The sequence below is a fragment of the Xyrauchen texanus genome, chromosome 37, assembly GCF_025860055.1.
Source record: "Xyrauchen texanus isolate HMW12.3.18 chromosome 37, RBS_HiC_50CHRs, whole genome shotgun sequence".
Lineage (NCBI taxonomy): Eukaryota > Metazoa > Chordata > Actinopteri > Cypriniformes > Catostomidae > Xyrauchen > Xyrauchen texanus.
In genome coordinates, this window is record NC_068312.1 from 34,579,540 (window position 1) to 34,601,264 (window position 21,725).

A 21,725-nucleotide genomic window follows, 5' to 3' on the forward strand; every position below is an offset into this window, starting at 1 on the left:
ACTGCTGCAGAGCTCTCTGTAAAATCCAAGTTATCCTCTTCAATAATGCAGCACATGTGATGGGCACATGGCCATGCATACAGAAGCAGAGCGACCTGCGGGGAGAAACACAGTCCTGGGGAAGAGGTGATAATGGTGAATTTCCTCCCTTTGCATGCTTATAGACACATTTTTGTATGCCATTGTCTTTAATTGGTCTTTTATTTATAGGAATTACGTGGTTCATCGCGGAATTGCCAACAAAGAGTTCCTTTAGACTTTTTTGTTATACATTTTTAATGATTTTGCTGTGGCTGAAAGATAAATGACTAAGGGAGACTGGGGTAATTTCTCACTTTTTATTTTCCTTTTTTGTTGTTTTACATTGTCCTTGTCTCATAACTTAGACTCTACTAAAAGTCTACCTGCCACCAATACACTGTATGTTCATACAGCATTTTTAAAGGGATAGTTCAGACAAAAATTAACATATTGTTTTCATAAAGGCCTACTTACCCTCATGTCGTTCCAAACCCATGTGACTTTCTTTCCTCTGTGGAACCATTCACCAGTCACATTCACTTTCATGTGAGGGTAGGCTAATTTTTGGAAAATGAAACAAACTAAATCACATCAAATGATATCATCCCACTCTATCTCAGTTTAGATCACACATCAACGTAATAACATACAGTCATTACTTTAAAACTTCATATACTGAAGAGTTTTTGCATTTGCATGGAACTAATTGTTTACCTGTCAGGAATAATATACATTTAATGCAAAGGTTAATGTGATACCTGGGTCATTCCTGGAATTCTGTCATTTTTAATTCCCCCAGACTTTTTAAAGTGGTGGGTCACTAAAATGAAATGTTGGAAGCCTTTTACAAGGTGTTGACATGTCCATTATAAATAATTAAAAGTAAAATATTTCATTAAAATAATCTTTATGACCAAAAAATGTCTTCTATCTTACACCAAGCTTTTTGTCATGTCCCTGAGGCACTTCACTGAATTTGTACAGAGAAGATAATTAACTAAATGTGCACACTGTCTATAATTTTTCTCATTAATGAAAACAGACTATGAAAGTCATTATTTGTATTTATTTTATGAAAGGGAATTATTGTCAAAACAATGTATAACCACTACTGTGTAGAATCGTTTTCAATCCACGTCCATTAAGTCTGTGACGGGGTTGAAAACAAAAGAAGTCCAAATTAGACAAAAATAGAAAATAATAAAAGTGCTTTGATGCCTGAAGTGGGAAAATTTGATTTGTTGGAGCTTTAATGCGTGCCTAATATTGTGGAGTATTCAGACAATGAATTAAGTTGAAATATTACAGAATACCATGAATGAAACACCTACATTTTAACTATTTATAAATGCCATTTAAATAATGTCTCACTAAAATATGTTGAGAAGCTGATATGGGAAAAAATGTGCTTAAAGGTGTTTGAGCTACATTTAAATGACTCCAATTTGCTTGTATCTGTACAATGTAATTTCAGTTCTTTATTTGCTGTCTTGATGTGGTGGGCACAGACGCTGGTTCCAAACATTGCCTTGTGTTTTGTCGCCCCCTATTGTTTAAAATGAGTTTCCAATAACAGACGACTTTAAAGAATAGTCTATATTACACACGTAATTGATGCAATGTTGTATTCTGTTTATAGATTTAAGAAAATGTTTTACCTAAAAGAAACTGTATTAGTGGACTCGTTGAAAAAATAATAATAATAAACATAAAAAAAAGGTCTATCTCTTTAACAAAATCCACTCTGTATGGGCGCTTGATTATGACGTCCGTTAAACGTGTTTATGATAAGGGTCGATTTGGGGATTTGATCGAAACCCGTAGGAATTGACGCATATCTTTATGGATAACGATTATATTTTATATGTAAATATAATAAAAACTTTTTCACGGTAAGAATAAAGTGAGAAAAACTATAATTGTGCTTTTGTTGTTTGAAACAGTAGGTGAGCAGTGTTATTGTGCGCTTAATTGTGTCTGTTTAAAACATTTGTATAATTATTAATATTATTTTTATTTTTTTTTATAAATCATGCGTTGGATAATTTATGTTAGTTTAAAAACGTTCATAGTAAGACTGATTGTCGCAGTTAAATTACAGGTCCCATAGACTCACTTTAGTTATTCAAAAACCCTTCATCAACTGTTTAAGACTCCTTTTTTATTATTATTATAATTTTTTTTTTTTTTTATCTTTCTCACCTCCAAACTGTAATCGTTGTCAAACCTAGTTATGGCTCTGCTGGAAAAGACTGAAGTTAAAACAGACCAAGACACACAAGCCACAATCACTGATGAAGAGTTAAATTACCCTAAACCTGAGGAGGATGGTAGTGGTGGTGGTGAATGTGATAGTGATGGTGATGATGTTGAGGATGAGGAAGCAGAGCTTGATAAAGATGCTGACCAGGAAATGAAAAGTGAAAATGGAGATGAAACTCTACAACTGGAGACTAATAAAGAAGATGGCCTTGAGAAACCAAAAGGTAAGAAGTGTGTGCCAGGCATAGTGTATTTGGGACACATCCCTCCTAGAATGAGACCAAAACATGTGAGGAACATGCTGAGTGTGTACGGAGAGATTGGAAGGAAGACTGCAGTCTTTTAGAAAAAATATTTGGAAAAACATAGATGTGTATATATGTGAGTAAAAAAAAAAAAAAAAAAAGAGTTAACCAAATAAATTTTAATTCTGTCATTATATACTCACACTCATGACGTTCCAAACCCAACACAAGAGGATGTTTTAAAGAATGTCACAATTGCTCAATTCCATACAATAGTTGATAATGACTCACTTTAAAGCTTAAAAAACACACAAATCTGTCTAAAGTAGTTTATGTGACTCATACATCATATACCAAGCCTACTGAAGGCATACATTCACTTTGTATAATCAACAAACCGAAATGTAGGTATTTATTATCAAATTAAATAATTGATCAACTCATGTAAACAGATGCACAGATTTTTAAACTTTACTGGTTATGTGTGGTTTAAAAAGAAATAACCGTCTTGTTGGAAAATTTGAAAAGCGCATTCACTCATGTACAGACTTCAGGGTGCCAGATTTTAAGCACATCGGCTCAGTTTAAACAGGTTCTCCATTAAAATATTGGATAGTTCTGTTCTAAATGTCATGAAAGTATAATTAAGCTGATTTTTGTTCTTAAACAGTACTTTTTGATTTTTATTATCATGCAGAATACATTGATGCACTGTAATGATTGATGTAAGCAGTCATGAAATCAGGTGTAAATGGTGATGTGTCTGTAAATGCCAATGGCGCCTGTCCACTTGTAAACAGGTTACCCTAAACACATCTTATAATCAGGCAATAAACAGGGGCATGGCACACACACCGCAGGAGTGCGAGAGAGAGTGAAATCCAAACTGATGCACTAGGTTTAAATGTTTTACTTTTAACTGAATGAAATTTGACATTCTCAATCAAATTCATGATGTGCATCCTGGTCATTGAAGTTTCACATGCAAATGTGGGCATTTGTTGACTGGTTTTCCATTTTAAAATGTTTAGTTTCTCGATTGAATGTTTAGTTTTGTATTGAAGTTCATACATGGGCACCGTTTCTTTTTCAATGTCTTTCAAAATTAATTACAAGCATTTGGCCACAGACCTTTAGATCAAAAGCTTTTAAGACAATAAGAAGCATAAATTCAGTCGTGCTTCCAATCTTTTGACTGCTCGTGTACTAACACAAAGGTATTCAAATATTTGCATCAAAGTGCATGTTGTTTTTGTTTGTTTTTTAAGAATATTTTTATTGTCTCTTTGGCTTGTCTCTAGATCATTGTGTTATAAGGAAGAAAAAAAAGGCAGGAAGTAATTCATCCAGTTTCACCGAGGGTTGGGTGGAGTTCCGAGACAAACGGATCGCTAAGAGAGTCGCGGCCAGTCTGCACAACACACCCATGGCCAACAGGAAGAGGAGCCGTTTCAGTAGTGACCTGTGGTCCGTAAAGCTATATAACACTAGACATGCTCTGTATACTCACTGCTGTGTTGATAACAAAGGAGATAAAGAGTAAGTGAACGTATTAAATGGTGTAGTACTGTTTAGCAGTAACATGCAAATAGTGTCCGTGGCTTTTTGCTATTTTTAAAGGGGCCATATCCTACAAGTCCACTTTAAATGTTAGTCATCATAAACAGCTGTAATGTAGTTTTACATCACCATTTTCCAGAGGGGTTACCAGGATATCATGTTTGGGGGGGCAACATAAACAATTGAAAAAATCGGCGCAAAATTAAGCTATACTACACACAATCTGTTTTAGTGCATATTTCTAAGCCAGGAACCCAGAGATAGGCACAGGGCCCCTATTAGGCTATAGGGCTTAAACTGGATTTTTGTTGTGTCAGACCTCACTCATCTGCTAGCGATGGAAAATTATGCACAAAACTATCCACTTTTAAATTGTAATTTATCATCAGATGCAGAGGTGTTTCCAGCATTGAAGGACATCCAGGGCTTAGCCTAGACAATTTTATTTTCACACTAGCAACCACTTCCCTGTAGTCCAAAGCTGGTGAGAGGGTATTCTTTGAGTTCTGCTCTTGCTGGGCCTGTTTCTACAGTTCCTAAATCTTCCACTCTAGTACTATCCTCAACATCCTCTCTCCTCCCTGAATCATCTGTGATGCAAAAGAACAGATACAGCACATAACTTATTGCAAATCAGCTTCAAACAACTAGTTCATCAAGTGCTACATATGTCAAATTGTGGACCAATACCATTAAAGAAAATGTATTGGGAAGAGCAGATGGGATTGCCCTAAGATCTATCATGATTCTTGAATTTTCATGTACATTAACATAAATTCATCATAAAAGAGTTATATTATAGTGAGTAAAGTGAGGTAAAAAAAATATTGAATATAAATAATTTATATTTTTTGACATAAATAGTCAAAATGATGTATAAGATCCAAAGTTAAAGAAATACATGAATTACTTTAGTCTAAGTTCATTGACACACTATGGCATCGAACTGTATATAATTCTCATCATCTCTATGAGAATAATTCATCTGTCAAAATCCTTTCATTAGGATCATTGAGATAAACAATGTTTCACTTTTAACTTTCTCTAAAGTAAAGTGACTTATTAATTGTTATCAGTTTCCATGCCTGATTCTGGCACAGCTGCTGCTGCTGCTCCTCAGTCTGGAGCTCATCTTTGCTACACTCTACAAAACCATTTAATCAAATCAAAGTGTATATTTCCTACAAACTAATATCACAAAACAAGTCACACATACATTTTATATTAATGCTTATTGGTTATCCTTAGCGAAAACAACACCTGATAAACAAGAAAAGTACGCTTTGAACGGGGTTTGAACCGCGGTATCCAGCATGAGAGGCGACTGCGTTAACTCGGAGCTACCAAGCTGCATCAATTTAAGCAAGGCGGTTAGAGGCTACAACTCTTGAGGTTTAGCCTACTGTGGGTGAAAGCCAGCTAGATGATGATCTTAAGACTTTAAGGACAAAAACAAATGTGAATTCTTACCAACTGACTTCTTTCGGAAAAATCCCCAAAGCCTCATTTGCTTAATTTTGGCTGTCTTTCCTGCTAATTGCTGTTAACTCGCCACTAAGTAACGTTAGTTGATGTCAACGACTGTGCAAGCTCCTCCTCTACCTGCTGCATATTCAACAGAGAGGAAGAAACGGAGTCGCCCATAGGCACTTATAAGGAACTTATTCTATAGGCTAGATTATGCCTATGTCTATTTTTACAGGCTGTATGTGCAAAGCCAAAGCACAATGAAATAAGGCAACTTATGATTTCGGGGGTTTACATAGGCTTTTGTCCGGTTTCATATTTGTCAGTCAACTATTCAAAATACATTCGGGGCTACACTCAAAACATTCGGGGCTGAAGCCCTGGCAAAATCGGCTGCCGCCGCCTCTGATCAGATGGACAGATTATTTCTCAAATTCTCAGGGGAGGCAGAGCTTATCCTAGGGGAGGCACTGCCTCCCCCAGCCTCCCCCTAGACACGCCCCTGCCATTTTCCACCTTCTCTTTGAGCCTTAGAATTAAACATTCTGGTTTTTGTGGTACTGTTCTTTTAAGATTTCCATATCTAAAATGACCTCTGTCATGATTGGCTAAATTTTTTGCATAAAAAATTACTAAGGATACCCTGCCAAGTTACTGACTAGGCACTGATATGTAAATATGAGCAGCTTATAAGCTTGTATTTGTGATGTCATTACCATACCCCATTTTTTAGGCTTTGTATTTTGAATATTGTTACTGCTTTCCATATAAGGAACCTTTTAAAATACTTTGTTTTAATGCGTATTGAAGGTTTTAAATGATTTAAATAGTTAAATAGTCTTTTATTATTTTCTCCTGTTCGATCAAGTATCTGCACAGGTTCCAGTGGTGTCATCTCAGCGAGCGATTGGCTTATGAGCAGACCGTCTATCACCAGCGTATGAGGACAGAAATCTTCCAGGCAAAGAGGGAGACGAACTTCTACCTGGCTAGTGTGGAGAAGAGCCAGAACATGGCGAAACTCAAGAAGAAGAGGGAGAAGAAGGGCGAGGTTGTGGAGGAGAAGACCTGGGACTTCAAACAGCGTCCTACAGAAGAAGAGATCCAGATGAAACGGTTGAAGAGTAAAGGATTATCCAAGAAGAGTCTCCAGAAGGCTCAAGAGAAGAGCAAAGCCATCCAGGATAAAGCTCAATCGAACGTTTCCCTGTTGGCTAAGATCTTCAACAGTGGCAGGGCCCAGAACGGATGAGATGAGAAGATTTAAAGGGATAGTTCTGTGTTAATAACACAAAAGGAAATGTTTTGAAAATGTCTTGGAGTTATTTAATTTTTATGTAGTACAATGAAAGGATTGTACTTGCATTTCGGTCCGTTCCTCACACAAAGCCATCATTTGGCTTCAGAAGACATATGGGCTACTTTTATGTATTCCTCTCTGTGCCTATTTCAAAAATGTTTAATTCTTTAATCACTTTTAATCATTTGAAGGAAGAAAAAAAATTACGAATTTCTGGGGAGAAATAATCCATGTCAAATCACATGGATTATTAATAATAAAATAGGTTTTTGAGAGCAAAATGTCCAAACTACTGAGTTTGATTTAAATACAATCCCGTCAATATGAGGGACTTGGTGACATTGTTTTGCTCAGGAAAACACAATAATATTTAAAGAGATTATGTGGCAAATTCTCCCTTTGTCCTCAGACCTCCCCTGTTGTAAGGAACATATACAGTATATAGTCTATAAAGATAAATTCATGTTAATTAATGTACATCTGCTTGTTAAATAAGACATTTCTTATCCTAAAAAGACAGATTTTTCCAGGCCATCTTCTGCTTTGTGTACTCCAGGAGGGAACGGAAGTATTGGCTTTCATAGTGTGGGCTGTTCCGCACATACAGTGCATCCGGAAAGTATTCACAGTACTTTTTTCACATTTTGTTATGTTACAGCTTTATTCCAAAATTAATTTAAATTCATTATTTTCCTCAAAATTCTACAAAAAATACCCCATACTGACAACTTGAAAGAATTTGACACACTAGTTGAATGAGGAAGTGTGGTTCAGCTATCTCTGAACTCTTTATTCACACAATAACACTCAAAGTCAGGATCAATACTCAAATGCGTCGCACTCCTGTGCATCTCTCTCTCTCTCTCTCCTTGGGCTCTGTCATGGGCTCCTCTTATTACTCTTCCCGAATTACTACAAAAAGAGTCCGGCGACAAGTCAGGTGTATGTAAAAGTTTCCCACCACAAAGTACAGCTTTCACCTGCATAAATGCTTGTTGACATTGCTCCGTCCACTGGACCGGATATGGTCCTGCCTTTTTAATAAGATCAGTCAGCGAGCTGGTGACAGCTGAATAATTAGGTACAAACCTATGATGGTAGCCAGCCAGCCCCAGGAACTGTCTTACCTCCTTTTGGCCTTAGGTCTTGGGCAGGCTGCAATCACTGTGGTTTTATACATCATGGTTTTATCTGACACCCATACAACAGCTTGAATGGAGAAACCCCTATAGAGACTTGGGGGACCTCTCGGAATGCGAATAACGGGTTTGAGCCACTTATCCCAATTTCTAGCGTCCACATGAACGAACTTACAAATCATATTTTTCAGGGTTTTATTAAATCGTTCCACCAACCCATCTGTTTGTGGGTGATAAACACTGGTGCGAATCAATTTAATACCCAATCATTTTTACAGTTCACATAGTGTACATGACATAAAATTAGTGCCTTCATTAGTGAGGATTTCCTTAAAAATTCTGAAGAATAGATCCACAAAACTATGTGCTGAGATGTTGCACAGGGGCACTGCTTCAGGATATCACATTGCATAATTCACCAGAACTGAATCAAAACAATGTCTGCATGCCATCCGTTCTAATGGCCCGACGAGTTCCATGCTAATTCTTTCGAAGGGGACCTCGATTAATAGCAGGAGGCGCAATGGCGCTTTTGGGGTAGCCGTGAATTAACCGCAGCCTTTGATACTATGATTCTTTACCAGAAATTTAATAGTGACTGTCACTATAGGGTAACTTTGAATATGGAATACTGGAGATACAGGGAGCCGGGGCACTTCCGTGACCAATTCTCAGTGATTGAATTGGGAGTATTTGTCCGGGTTGCCGACACCCCACAGGAGCCCCCGATCGATCTGGAACAAACCGCATACCTGTGAGTATCGGGAAGTACATATTAAGCTTTGGTGGAAACCAGTTGTAATCAAACCGCTATCCACCAATGTTTGGTTCAAGATGAGGCTTTGGGCATGCGGCTGATGGTGAAGGTGAGGTGTGTGCACAGGGATACTCAAAGTTACCCTATAGTGACAGTCACTATTACATTTCAGGGACAAAAACATAGAATAGGTTCAGTGCCACCACCCATCGTCACTGGAAGAGACCGTCTAGCTGGCTGAGGACCATATGGCGGCATACCTGGGAGCAGAGCAGCCCTCGTTTTTTCTCTCTCCTCACTCTCTCTTCACTCTCTCTCTCATCCCCCCCAACAACCCCCCACCCCACCCCACCCCACCCAGACGCTATGCCCGCACGGTTGTTAATCGATGGTATGTACAACAGCACACATTATTTCAGTTTCTTTTTTCTTTTTAAATTGTGTTTAACTGAAGAATTCAGAAATTATTTTTAATTTGATTGTGTCACTTGCCTTGAAGGCCAGCGTGGGCGATAATCTGGGGGGACAATGGCAGCGTAGGCCGGGTGGAATTAAATGGTAATGAGTTTAGATCCAGGGGACTACAGCTGAGGGATTAAAACGGTAGAATAGCCACAGTTTGAGCCGAGCTCCAGAGCTGTTCTGGGATTAAACTTACTCACAACTGAATCCAATATTGGCCCTTCAGAGAGTCATACAGATCAATTCCGGATAGAACCAGAGGACAGTCGAGGCAGCTAATCAATGAGGTGGATAATGGTGTAGTCGAAACATCGTTACAGGCCTTTCTGCCTCATTAACAGCTCAGTGCCATCATATATTAATCAGTGCCTGTCTTCACATGTAAAATTAAGCTGCTAATGAGAGAAATATTGTCACAGTAGGCTCCAAAATAAAGATGTATGTATGTCACCGCATTAGATAACAAAATATCAAACCAAGTGGCATCTGCAAACAACATTTTCTGAGCTGTTTTTTTATATTAAACAACTGCTCCCAAACTGCTTTTAGTGGATGTATGAAGTCAGCTCCTCTCAAATTCACTGTCCTGGTGATCATGTTGTAGAGTAACCATGCAAAGGTGTAGTTCAGTGCATTAACTATGGGCATGTTTCACTATTGTTTGACAACCAGAGAGTGATCTAAAACCTTTTGTCTTCATTTTGAACGTGGGTGTTTCTTTAACTTTTGGGAATTTTAGCACTGCAGACTTTTAGAAAACAAAGTCTCGGTAAAACAATTTTCACACTGTGTTTATTAGAATTCTGTTGTGGAAATAAAAATTTTTTTTTTACTTTTTGGAAATTAAATGGCCAACAACTTTTCATTGCTTACATTTTATGTATCCTAAATACAACTAATTTAATAATATTTTCACACTTTGTAAATCATTTAGAAAAATCACAACTTGATTGTAAATGATTGCCAGTTCAAATATTCTCCTCGCAAATGATATTTACCTTGATATTTATTAAGGTAAAATAGCCCCTAAATGATTTGCATGCGCAGAATGAGATTTGTGCAAGCGTAAATCAAATTGCAAGCTAAATGTTTTTTGCGTGCCCAGAGAACGTTGCCACTGTTTTTGTGCCTAAACTTGGCCAAAAACATTGCAAAGCTACAATCAGTGATATGCAAGCAACTAAAGGGTGTCATGAACAGATAAACTGATTCACAGCATAGAATCAGTCTGTATGTGTCAAATAAGCAACTACAAATGTGTAAATTACTTGTGTTTGTGGCATATTTACCAGAAATAATCCAAAATAGTTTTGCATGTGCGAGGGGGAAGGAGGGTCTACCTACGTTAGTAACCAATCAAATGAGGTTTTCCTTAACTAGTTTTCTCTGTCCTGATTGGTTTAACAATCTGACAGACAGCTTCTTCTACATAAGGCTCAGCATCATTCCACTGTGTCTCTCCTCTCTTAAATATTAAACTGAAATATTAATACACACACGTGCTGTGTGTATTAATGCTGTGTGTTGAACCGGCACCGTTTATTGATATAAATATGATTCTCAATCTGATGTACAAATGTTTCTTCTTGATGTGCTTCATTATTTGAATTATATTTTAATGACTTGTATTGTATGTATTATCATTGGCATGGCAAATGGGAGAACTCATTCTAGAAAAGGAAAATCTGTTCAGAGAGTTTAGTTTTATATGGATTACTTTATTCATTTGTTTTAGCATGAGTTCTATGATACCAGCTAATTCATCAAAATGCCTTGCCAATGATAATTACAAGTAAATATAATTAAAATAGCCTAATGAACAGCAACAAGAAGAAACATCTCGGGTTACATGTGTAACCCTTGTTCCCTGAAAAAAGCGGAACGAGATGCTGCGCTTTTGCTAAGCGCTACGGGGAACGCAATACCCACGCCGCCGCACTTGGGGCTGTCCGGACCCCTAAGGTTGTGCAGTGTACTCACAAAAATGCGAGAGGTCTCAGACATGAGCTTGATGTCGACTCAAGGGCATAAGAGCCCGGAGTAGCATAAACATCTAAACCATTCAATTTTGATGATTGTGTGCGGAGAGGACCAGCCTGCCGCATCACAAACTTGTTCAGGCATGAGCTGAGATGTCGACGCAAGGGCATAAGAGCCCGGAGTAGCAAAGCATCTAACCCATAAAGTTTGATGAATGTGTGCGAAGAGAACCCGATCGCAACACAAACTTGTCATAAAAACTGATGAATGTGAGCGGGGAGGACCAGCCTGCCGCATCACAAACTTGTTCAGGCATGAGCTGAGATGTCTACTCAAGGGCATAAGAGCCCGGAGTAGCAAAGCATCTAACCCATAAAGTTCGATGAATGTGTGCGAAGATAACCCTATCGCAACGCAAACTTGTCATAAAAACTGATGAATGTGAGCGGAGAGGACCAGCCTGACGCATCACAAACTTGTTTAGGCATGGGCTGAGATGTCGACTCAAGGGCAAAAGAGCCCGGAGTAGCAAAGCATCTAACCCATAAAGTTCGATGAATGTGTGCGAAGAGAACCCTATCGCAACACAAACTTGTCATAAAAACTGATGAATGTGAGCGGAGAGGACCAGCCTGCCGCATCACAAACTTGTCCAGACATGAGCTTGAGATGTCGACTCAAGGGCATAAGAGCCCGGAGTGCAGAACATCCAAACTAAAAAAGTCCAACGAATGTGTGCGGAGAGGACAACCTGCCGCATCACAAACTTAGTTTAGGCATGGGCTGAGATGTCGACTCAAGGACATAAGAGTCCGGAGTAGCAAAGCATCTAGCCCATAAAGTTCGATGAATGTGTGCTAAGAGAACCCTATCGCAACACAAACTTGTCATAAAAACTGATGAATGTGAGCGGAGAGGACCAGCCTGCTGCATCACAAACTTGTCCAGACATGAGCTTGAGATGTCGACTCAAGGGCATAAGAGCCCGGAGTGCAGAACATCCAAACTAAAAAGTCCAATGAATGTGTGCGGAAAGGACAACCTGCCGCGATCACAAACTTGCTGCAGAGGGAGACCTCTAGCCAAGGTTTTAGAGGAGGAGAGCCCTCTGGTAGAGTGCGCCCTGAAACCTACTGGCGAAGCTTGACTGCGCTACTCGTGAGGCCCGGGCAATAATGAGGATGCCACTTTGAGGGCACCCCACCCACCAAGCCGTGGCAAACCGCAGTGGCCACATAGAACCTGGCAGTGGCGAGGCAAGTGCCCGCTGACAGTTCTTTCTACAGAAAATCCAGAACTGAAGCAAACTGGCAGTTAGCTGGTTCTGTAATAAGAACTTTAGTAGAAGGAAACGCATGCAGGCGCATATGCGCTATTACGCTCAGCCCCTCCCGAGGGGAGGGGGGACTGGGCCACTCGGGGAGAAGTAGAGGAGACATTGCGCTATCAACAGAGGCTGAAGAGGTCCTCTTCTGCCCTGTAAAATCTACCCAGATCAGTTCCAAGTGGAGGGAGCCCTAGCACTTGAAATGGTCTCGATAATCTCAAGAGAAAACCCTGTGAACCTCATTTGGTACCCTTAGGGGCCAGACATGAAAGGTTTCACAATTCGGGCCAAGGATGAGAAGGTCCTCCCTGTTCGGTTTCGCCCAAGGCGAGCCGTCGAGGAGAGGAATTAGCTCAGAGAAACATATCCTGTTCGGCCAGCTCAGCCATTAATAGGAGGCAAGACCCTTGCTGGTGAACATCGCCAAGACTCCCGGAGCAGAGAAACCGGGAAAGAAATGCATACAGACGCATTCTGGGTCATGTATGTGTCTTAACGCCCAGACCCAAGGGGGCTGGGTGATTTCAGGGAGAAGTAGAGGAGACATTGCGCTATTCATAGAGGCGAAGAGGTCCTCTTCTGCCCTAAGATCTCACCCAAACTTGTTCCAAGTGGAAAAAGCCCGGCATTTAAAAAGGTCTCGATAACCTCAGGAGAGAGCCCTGTGTCCTTCAGTTGGTACCCTTAGTGGCCAAACATGAAAGATTCCACAATTTGGGGCAGGGATGAAATATTGCCCTGTGCCTGAGATAGAAGATCATTCCTCTTCGGAATCGCCCAAGGCGAGCCGTCGAGGGAAGAGATTAGCTCCGAGAACCAAGCCCTGTTCGGCCAGCGCAGTGCTATCAGTAAGAGGCAAAAACCCTTGCTGGCGAACTCTGGGCAACTACTAGGGTGGAGTTCTTAACTCCCCCGTTAGTATTTTCTGTCTGGACCGTAAATCTGCTCCCATATACGGGCATCCAGGGATATAACTGACCTGAGTGACAGGAGCTTGCCCTGGGCCCTAAGGAGAACCCAACGTGTCAGAAATACAGCTGACGAGAACGTGGGTCTCCTTGATGATTTATGTAAGAGGCTACCGCTGTATTTTCCACCAAGACATGGCAGCCTCAGGAGGAGGTATTTCAGGGCCAGAAATACAGCCATCAACCCGAGACAGTGACTGTGACAACCGAGCTGACAACCCTCCTATCCCCTTAAGCTGGATCTGACCACTTAAGGCCGCTACCCCGCCCATCAGGGAGGCGCCTGTCGTTAGCAGCCTGCGACAACAAGACGCACCTAGAGTGGGACCCAAGGCAGAAAACCGGGTCTGAACCACATAGAAAGGGAACGAGCCTGAGGCGCGTAACCCTATTTAGCCTAGGGGTTTTGGCCCTTGGAAGAAATCCCCTGGCTTTTGGCCACAACAAAAACGGTCTCATGAGCAGAAGGTCCAGAGGGATCACCGTGGACGCGTTCAGCCCTGAGACCTGGAAATCGTTGATACTGATAACAGTGCAACCTTGACCTAGCCTGACTTTGCTCAGGGTGATCTGAATGGACTCAATACTAGCGGGAGACAATTGTGCCCGCGATTGTGATTGAACTCCATACTGATGCCCGATAGACAGTGTTCTGAGTGGGAGAGAGGACGCTTTTCTTGGCGTTGAGCCTCAACCCCAGAGAAACAGATGAGCTAAGACGATGTCCCTGTGCTGAACTGCCAGTTCCTGGAACTGCGCTAGGATCAGCCAGTCGCCTACATAATTCAGAATGCAGATGCCCCGGAGTCGCAAGGAGCCAGCACTACATCATGCATTGTGAATGTGTGGGTAAAAAGGGCTAGGCTGAGTGAAAGAACCTGACCCTGGAAGACTTCGCCCCCGGAAGTGAACCTCAGGAACTTTCCATGTTGGGGCAGAACTTCTAAATGAAGTATAGAAGTGCGTCATAAGATTGATGGTGACCAGCCAAACGAGTTGTAGGGCTTGAGACACGACCGTCTTGACAGGCCTCATCTTGGACTTGAACACCCACGGGTAGTTCAAGCTTTAAGATCTAAGCCAGACGCCACCCCTCACCCTCCATGGGAAACGGAAAGTATTTAGTGTAATAACCTAACTGTCTCTCTGGAAGGGGAACACATACCATGGCCCCTTTAACCAGGAGATTGAGTTTTTTTGTTTTTACAAAAAAGAAATCCGCTTACGGTAGTGAGAACACGCCGTTGAAACACGGAAAAGCGGCGAGTGAATTAAATCCTGACGCCCTTATAAGACCCACAGAAAAGAATATATCCGGCAGAAGTTTCCACGCTGCCAGGATCTCTGAGATGCGTATTATATTTGAACACTTCCTGTTGAGGGTTGTCGGGTGTTTCACGGCCCTGAATAAAATGCAGGAACAGCTTAAAACACCCAATTTTGATGGAAGCCTCTGCAACCCGAAACACCAAGAGGTGGCGGGAATGGAGGGGCTTCGAGGGGGTACCGGGAGGGGTGAAGTGAAGCACGTGCCCCGTCCCGAGGGGAGCTACCCCCTAATCTAGGCGCAAGACCATCAGGGTTTTCTCTTACTAGAAATGATAGCCCTGAGGTCTTGCTTCGGGGGCTGGCGAGGGAGGCGAGACTGTCCCCAATCCCTGGGAGGAGGAGGACGACTCGCCACGCTTTGCTTTTGAGCCTCCATTCAGACAGGACGGAGGCGAGTCTGAGGCTTGCTCGTCAAGCGCAGAACCCACACTCAGGTCGTCCAGGAGGTCATTCTGGTACGCCTGTAAAACAGCATGGTGTGCAGAGCAGCACCAGCCTGACCTGCTGCTTGATAAGCCCTTCCCACTAAAGTGGAGGTTGTCCTACAAGGCTTTGAGGGGAGAGAGGGCTTCTTAAGTGACGATGACGAGCCCGGCGAGAGATATATATATATATTTTTATTTATTTATTTATTTTTAAAAATGTTTTTTTTTTTAGGGGTTCCTCCATGAGCGAAAAAGCTCTTCATGGAGGTTATAAAAGAAGGGAAGGGACTCATGAGGCGTTCCCTTCCTTAGACTGGAAGATAAAATCTATGCCCTAATTTGGAGGGTTTGGTGTCTCTTTTTCGCGTGGCCAGTCCAATCTGGCAACCGCTTGAGTAACAACATCGAGCAATTCCTCCGTAGATTTTTTTATCGCGGACGGAAAGCTCGAGGCGGAAGAGAATCGCGATCCTCCTCATGATCTGAAGAAGCGCCGAACGCGCCGAGATCATGTGAAGGACCAGCTGGGTTTGGGGAGAGAGTGAGAGAAAGGGATCAACCCCAGCCAAATCCATGCAAGAGCCCCACGAACGATCTTTATATATATATTTTTTTTTCGTGAGTGCTGACTCCGGAAGCAAGCTGAGGCGAGCACGAAGCACTCTGCCTGTTAAAGCAAATCGCAGTGCTCGCGACCCGCCCTGCTGTAACGCCAGAGCAGCGTGCTCTTACCCCCAAACAAACAGAGCAAAAACTGATGTGTGTCCTCTTCAGCTATAGAGCAAGAAGAGGGAACACGCACCGTTTATGACTTTCAGTCATTCTCTCTTTTTCTTTCTTTTTTTTAGAAATATATATATATATATATATATATATATATATATATATATATATATATATATATATATATATATATATATATATATATATATATATATATAATATTTTCTAAACAGAAGAGAGAAGAAAAAGAGAACAAAAGAACAATGTTCACTGCCCACTGCCCAACTGATTCTAACTTCTAACAGAGGAAAGAAAGTTTTGACAGGGTTTGTGAAACACACAGAAACAGAATCGCTCTGAAAAAAAGAGTTTCTGACGACACCTGGTGACGTATCCATTTATAGCCTGGCCACAGGTGCATCTAATGATTACATCAACCGAGGCTATAAATTCCAGTCAATGTTCATTGACGTGTTACACACACTATTTCAGCTCGGTTCACAGCTAGAGTTGTTCCCCGTAGAGCTTAGCAAAAGCGCAGCATCAAAGTGAAGCTTTTTGTAAAGGGAACATTTGAACATCAGATTGGCACAAAAACAATGTGTAAAGCAGTTCAAGGCAGGGGCGAGGAGCCTACCCCCGTGCGGGACAGGGCTCAACTGGTGGTGGTGGGGTGGTGGAGGTTGCCGTGTTAGCACACTGAAACTCAATGTGATAGATTGTGAGCAGACTTATAAAGCAATGGCTTACATGCGATTGGCTAGGAATTACCTAGCTAATGGTGTGATGATGTACAGGTGCTAGTCTTCCCGCTAGAACTACACTGCGCTTCGATTACATGGTTCTGCTCTTATCATCCAGATTCATCTTTGCACATTATAAAAAAAGAAGATATTTTCCAAACCTTCGATTCAAACCCTTCGAAAAAATTCCATTCTGCTATGGGACTGCTACTTTTTGTGTCCCATCCTACCATTAATTCCTAATTGAAATATCCGGTTTAACCCTGAAACATGACTAAATATGAAATAATAATAGGTTCCGAAGGTACGTTTCATGTTGAGTTTAAAAGAAATGCCACTTGGTTAAATATTTTGTTATCTATTGCAATGACATTTAGATATTGTTAAGTGCTCCTAAAGTGTCTAAATACTTTTTGGGGCCACTATATATACATTGAAGTTATGATGAACAACTTAATGTGAAAGGTAAAAATGCAAGTACGGAAATGAATATTGAACGAACTGAGACTCAGTCAGTTAAAATTTGTGTAAGCATTCAATCAATAAAATAAATCCATCCTCAGCCCCATAATGTATCACCACTCCTAATTGCGACTGTTGATTGTGTTGCATGAATTGGTTGCACATGTGCATATGCAACTAGTGTGCATGTGTGCAGCCATGCGGAGAGCGCATTGACCCAGCAGACAGTAGAGCTCCATCACTTCTCATTCAGAACATCCGGCTGTGAGCAGCCCAAAGGCCATTCACTCAAGAGCGTAGGAGAGAAAAAGAGACAGTGGAAGGAAAAATATTAGGCAAAAAGTGAAAAAATTAGAAAGGGAACAGAGAAGGAGGTTTTAACCTTTCTAGTCACCCACGTTCATGGCCCACTCTTTGTGTCTGCAGAAGTAGTCAATGGCTGCTATGACATTCTGGGTATCATCTTTGGTGGCGTTCTGATTAACGGGTGTTCATGGAAATCAGCTTTGATCAACAGTGTTTCATAACAAAGCAAAACTGGAGAACAATACTTGGATTCAAAAGATATAAAGATGTCTAACTCTCCATCAATAACACAACAAAATACAGGCTGCTGTTTTATCATTTTAAAAAACAATAGCTCATTGTTTTTCACTAATTTAAAGTCACATGGGCTTTATATACCACCAATCTTAATATACCACCACATTTTGTAATATTAATGTGAATTTTTTAGATCATTTTTTGTATTGCTTTGTTATTGTAACTAGTAAAATAGCAACAAGTAAAAAGTACATTTACAGATATCAACAATTAGCATTTTTACTAACTTTAAATCATTCCTAATATAAGGAATGGAGATTTGCACTTGTAACAATGTAATAGCTTATATAAAAATTATTTTTACTAGTAGTACATTGCTGATTATTTGTATTTGGAATTTTAACTAGTAATAAATTATCAAGAGTGGGTATTTCTGGTATGACGTCACTTTTATATCAAGAATTAACGCTTTTACCAGCGCAAACCTAATTAATGATAAAAACAAATAGCTTATTCACTAGTAATTCTATATTGCTGATTGCAAGAATTAGCATTTTTACTATTGAACATGGAATTTATCAGCTGTAGTTATCAGCATATTAGTGTGCATGTAAACAATCTCATCGGTGTTTGTCAAATAAAAAAGTAATATAACATAGTAATATAGTATTATAATATAGTAATATAAGTAATATTTATTTAGGAATGCTGTTGAATTTTAACACATCAGTTGATTTTGTTTTAAACTTGTTTCAAAAATTTGTCAATATACAGGGTTAAAGTGTTTATACAAATATCCTGTTGGACTTACAATTCACAACAAAAGAGGTAATAGTGTGCATGTCGGCAAGGTTCACCTGAGGTCGTCAGGATCCCATCAGGGTGTTCAGGAACCGCTCAACGATGACAATGTGCCAGATGAGTGCCAGCCAACCATTGCTCTGCACAGCTGCAGGAATGAGCCAGTGATACAGAATATACAGGACAGCTGCTGAAGCCACAGTCACTGCCAACACACGCAAAAGCATCCTGAGAGAGCGAGAAAGGCCCACAAACAGAATAAATGATTAAGCTCAGCATAAAATTGTGACATGTAAAACACCTCAATTCACAAATGTTAGGACTTCAAGGTTGATGCAAAAAATGGGTATGACATCCATGCACATTACTTGGGATAGGTTTTTTAAAAGCAGGAGTAAAAGTCTGTTAAAAACGAAATCATATTTCCCTCTAATAGACTTAATTTTCTTCATGCAAAATACAGCATTGTTTTATCTTTTTTCTTTGGATTTGGGATGAAACCCAGACGTGTTCTTGACAGGTTGTGTAAGATTCACCCAAAAACGTACATTCATTTCAATACAAACTTTCCCTAAATGCAAAGCAATATAACCTTTAGACCTTAATTATTGATTAACTTGTGTGTGCTTATGACATTCACCCTCACCTGTGTTAATACGCACTGCTCTAGTTGTGATGTAATGTTGTGAGATAGCATCATTTGGATGTCCTGTATTTAACATAACCATATTTAATAATAAATTAAAAGGATAGTTCATCCAAAAATGCAATTTCTGTCACCATTCACTCTACCCTCTTGTTGTCCCAAACCCTTAGGACTCAATAGCAGAGGTTAGACAAAATATTAGCCTCGTTGACTATTCACTTCATTGTACAGAAAAAGATGCAATGGAAGTATGTGGTGACTGAGACTTACATTCTGCCTAACAAATACTTTTGTTCCACAGAAGAAAGAAAGTCGGATCGGTTTGTAACAACATAAGTAACATAAGTAAATGATGACATAATCAGTGGCCTTAAAAAAACGTGAAAAGAAAACTCTCTCTCCTCAACTGTGCAAGATTTAGCCTTATGCTTGAGGGAAGGAAATGAATTAACACAGCTTAATCCCTGACTGATTTACCACTTCCACAAAGTGTAATGGCTTTCAAAATGATGAGTGAGATGTATTATGTGCATTTTCAAAGCCAACATTTTATGGCTTTATATTTATGGTTAACCCTTACACTCTTTTGACAGTAATCCAAATTCCACCCACTATAGTATGAACATCAGCTTTCCTTGAAGTCCTTGAAGACATCATTGGGTAAAGCAATGACTACCTGATGTTTTGAGTAGCTGTTCACATTTCATTTAGTTCAAAATACCTACACTGAAAGGATCGATCTTTAACCACAATTAATTCCCTAGCTGGTTCAGACAGATTTTTTCTGGTTTGGTGCTGATCTAGTTGGTGGACCAGCTAGCCGTGCTGTACACAAAGCATACCAGCATGGTCTTTCTGCTGAAACTGGTGGACCAAGGAAGTCTTACTATTTAAGCTACCAGGAACCAACCCCCAAAACGAATAATGCTTGTCTTTTCAACAATAATGCACTAAATAAAAGATTCCAGTTAGAACCAAATGGGTTTTACAGCATGATTAGAGACATTATAAGGGGATGAGACGGTCCACTCGTATACACATGAATGGGAGAATCGCAATGCTAAATATGCAGCTGTAATTCCACCTTACAGTTAAAAAAAACAACTGCCTTTTTTGATAGAGGCATCGCAACACTCAATAGAGTGTACTTAACGTCTTTAATGAGGGAATGAACTACAATTCCATGTAATTGAATGGAAAATCAACAACTTTTAATTATTTAAAAGTTGTTGATTACACATTTAGAATCAATACATTTAGTATATTGCAATATATCCAGAGATAGACAAATATATTAGGAGTTTGAAAGTGGTCGGTCGCTGCAGGGCTCCTTTGCTGCAGTTTGTTCATTGTGATTCTCTGGTTGGTGGATTTCCCCCATCAGGATCATGGGTAGTGTAGTTCTTTACCAGGAATTCCACTATTAAACATGATTTTTTTTTTATTATAAGTAAAAAATAATGTGAACTGTTGTCTTTAAAGGAAGCATATACCATCAATAAACAACCTCTGAGCTCACAGTAAGTCTGTCTTTAAAGGTTTATAAGTTATTGTTAAAAATCAGTTCCCTTATTGAGAAGATGAATAGGACCAGTACAGCCACTGCCTATAAGCAGACTACACAGTCTGCGTAGGGCACCAACTCCCTAGGGCGGCACCATCATACCCTTGGAGGGCACCAGAAAGTCCACTGGCTGCCCTTACTTGCACTTTATAAGTTATTTAAGGACACAAAAGCAGTTATGGAACACAGAGGATCGCTTCGCGCTCATATCACGCAATCTTTTCCCATTCAAATAGATTGCATTTGTACTTTTATGACTAGAAAATATCTGCCAAGAGGCGTTACGAATCTGTGACTTGACTTGCCTTAAATGGACTTTGTTTCCTGATGTCATAGGAAAACCTTTTTGAGTTCGACAAAAACTTTGTATTATCTTGTGTAGTTCTTCAGAAAACCTTCTGTATCCTGGTGCTGTAAAGAAGCCACAAACCAATATGCATATCTATAGATCTTATAAAGTGACATCAATAACTTTTTTTTTTATCTCCAAAGAACCACATAGCTAAATGTGGTTCTTTTTTCTTTCTTTTTTTTCCTCTCATTTTCTCCCCAATTTGGAATGGCCAATTCCCAATGTGCTCTAAGTCCTTGTAGTGGCGTAGTGACTCGCCTCAAAGTTGCCTCCATGTCTGAGACCGTCAATCCACTCATCTTATCATGTAGCTTGTTGAGCGCGCTTCCACTGAGACATTGCGCATGTAGAGGCTTCACGCTATTCTCCGCGGCATCCACGCGCAACTCACCACACACCCCACCGAGAGCGAGAACCACATTATAGCGACCACGAAGAGGTTACCCCATGGACTCTATCCTGCCTTGCAACCGGGCCAATTTGGTTGCTTAGGAGACCTGCTTGGGAGTCACTTAACACACCCTGGATTCGAACTCGCGCTAAATATGGTTCTTGATAAGACATCTCATAAGACATAGTTCATAAGTTATATGAACTACTTTTATGGTGCTTGTTCTTTTTGAGATTAACAGCCCTAGTCCCCATCCAC

At 40.2% G+C, this 21,725-nt stretch overlaps 1 protein-coding gene and 1 pseudogene across 1 annotated transcript; one reads left to right on the forward strand and one right to left on the reverse strand.

The window, feature by feature from the left end:
• The first annotated feature begins 1,771 nt into the window (after positions 1 to 1,771).
• LOC127631034 (activator of basal transcription 1-like) lies at positions 1,772 to 7,152 on the forward strand. Its single transcript, XM_052108981.1, has 4 exons — positions 1,772 to 1,913; positions 2,253 to 2,507; positions 3,830 to 3,995; positions 6,435 to 7,152. The coding sequence occupies exons 2-4, from the start codon at positions 2,255 to 2,257 to the stop codon at positions 6,805 to 6,807; spliced, it is 792 nt and encodes a 263-aa protein (XP_051964941.1). The 5' UTR covers positions 1,772 to 1,913; positions 2,253 to 2,254; the 3' UTR covers positions 6,808 to 7,152.
• A 1,974-nt stretch (positions 7,153 to 9,126) lies between these two features.
• LOC127631036 (catechol O-methyltransferase B-like) lies at positions 9,127 to 18,741 on the reverse strand (annotated as a pseudogene).
• Positions 18,742 to 21,725: the final 2,984 nt, after the last annotated feature.

Excerpts from the sequence above, each read along its gene's own strand:
- LOC127631034 (XM_052108981.1), top strand. The coding sequence starts at position 2,255 with ATGGCTCTGCTGGAAAAGACTGAAGTTAAAACAGACCAAGACACACAA. Across the intron at positions 2,508-3,829 it reads TGGCCTTGAGAAACCAAAAG|ATCATTGTGTTATAAGGAAG; the intron begins GTAAGAAGTGTG and ends GCTTGTCTCTAG. Across the intron at positions 3,996-6,434 it reads CGTTTCAGTAGTGACCTGTG|GTTCCAGTGGTGTCATCTCA; the intron begins GTCCGTAAAGCT and ends GTATCTGCACAG.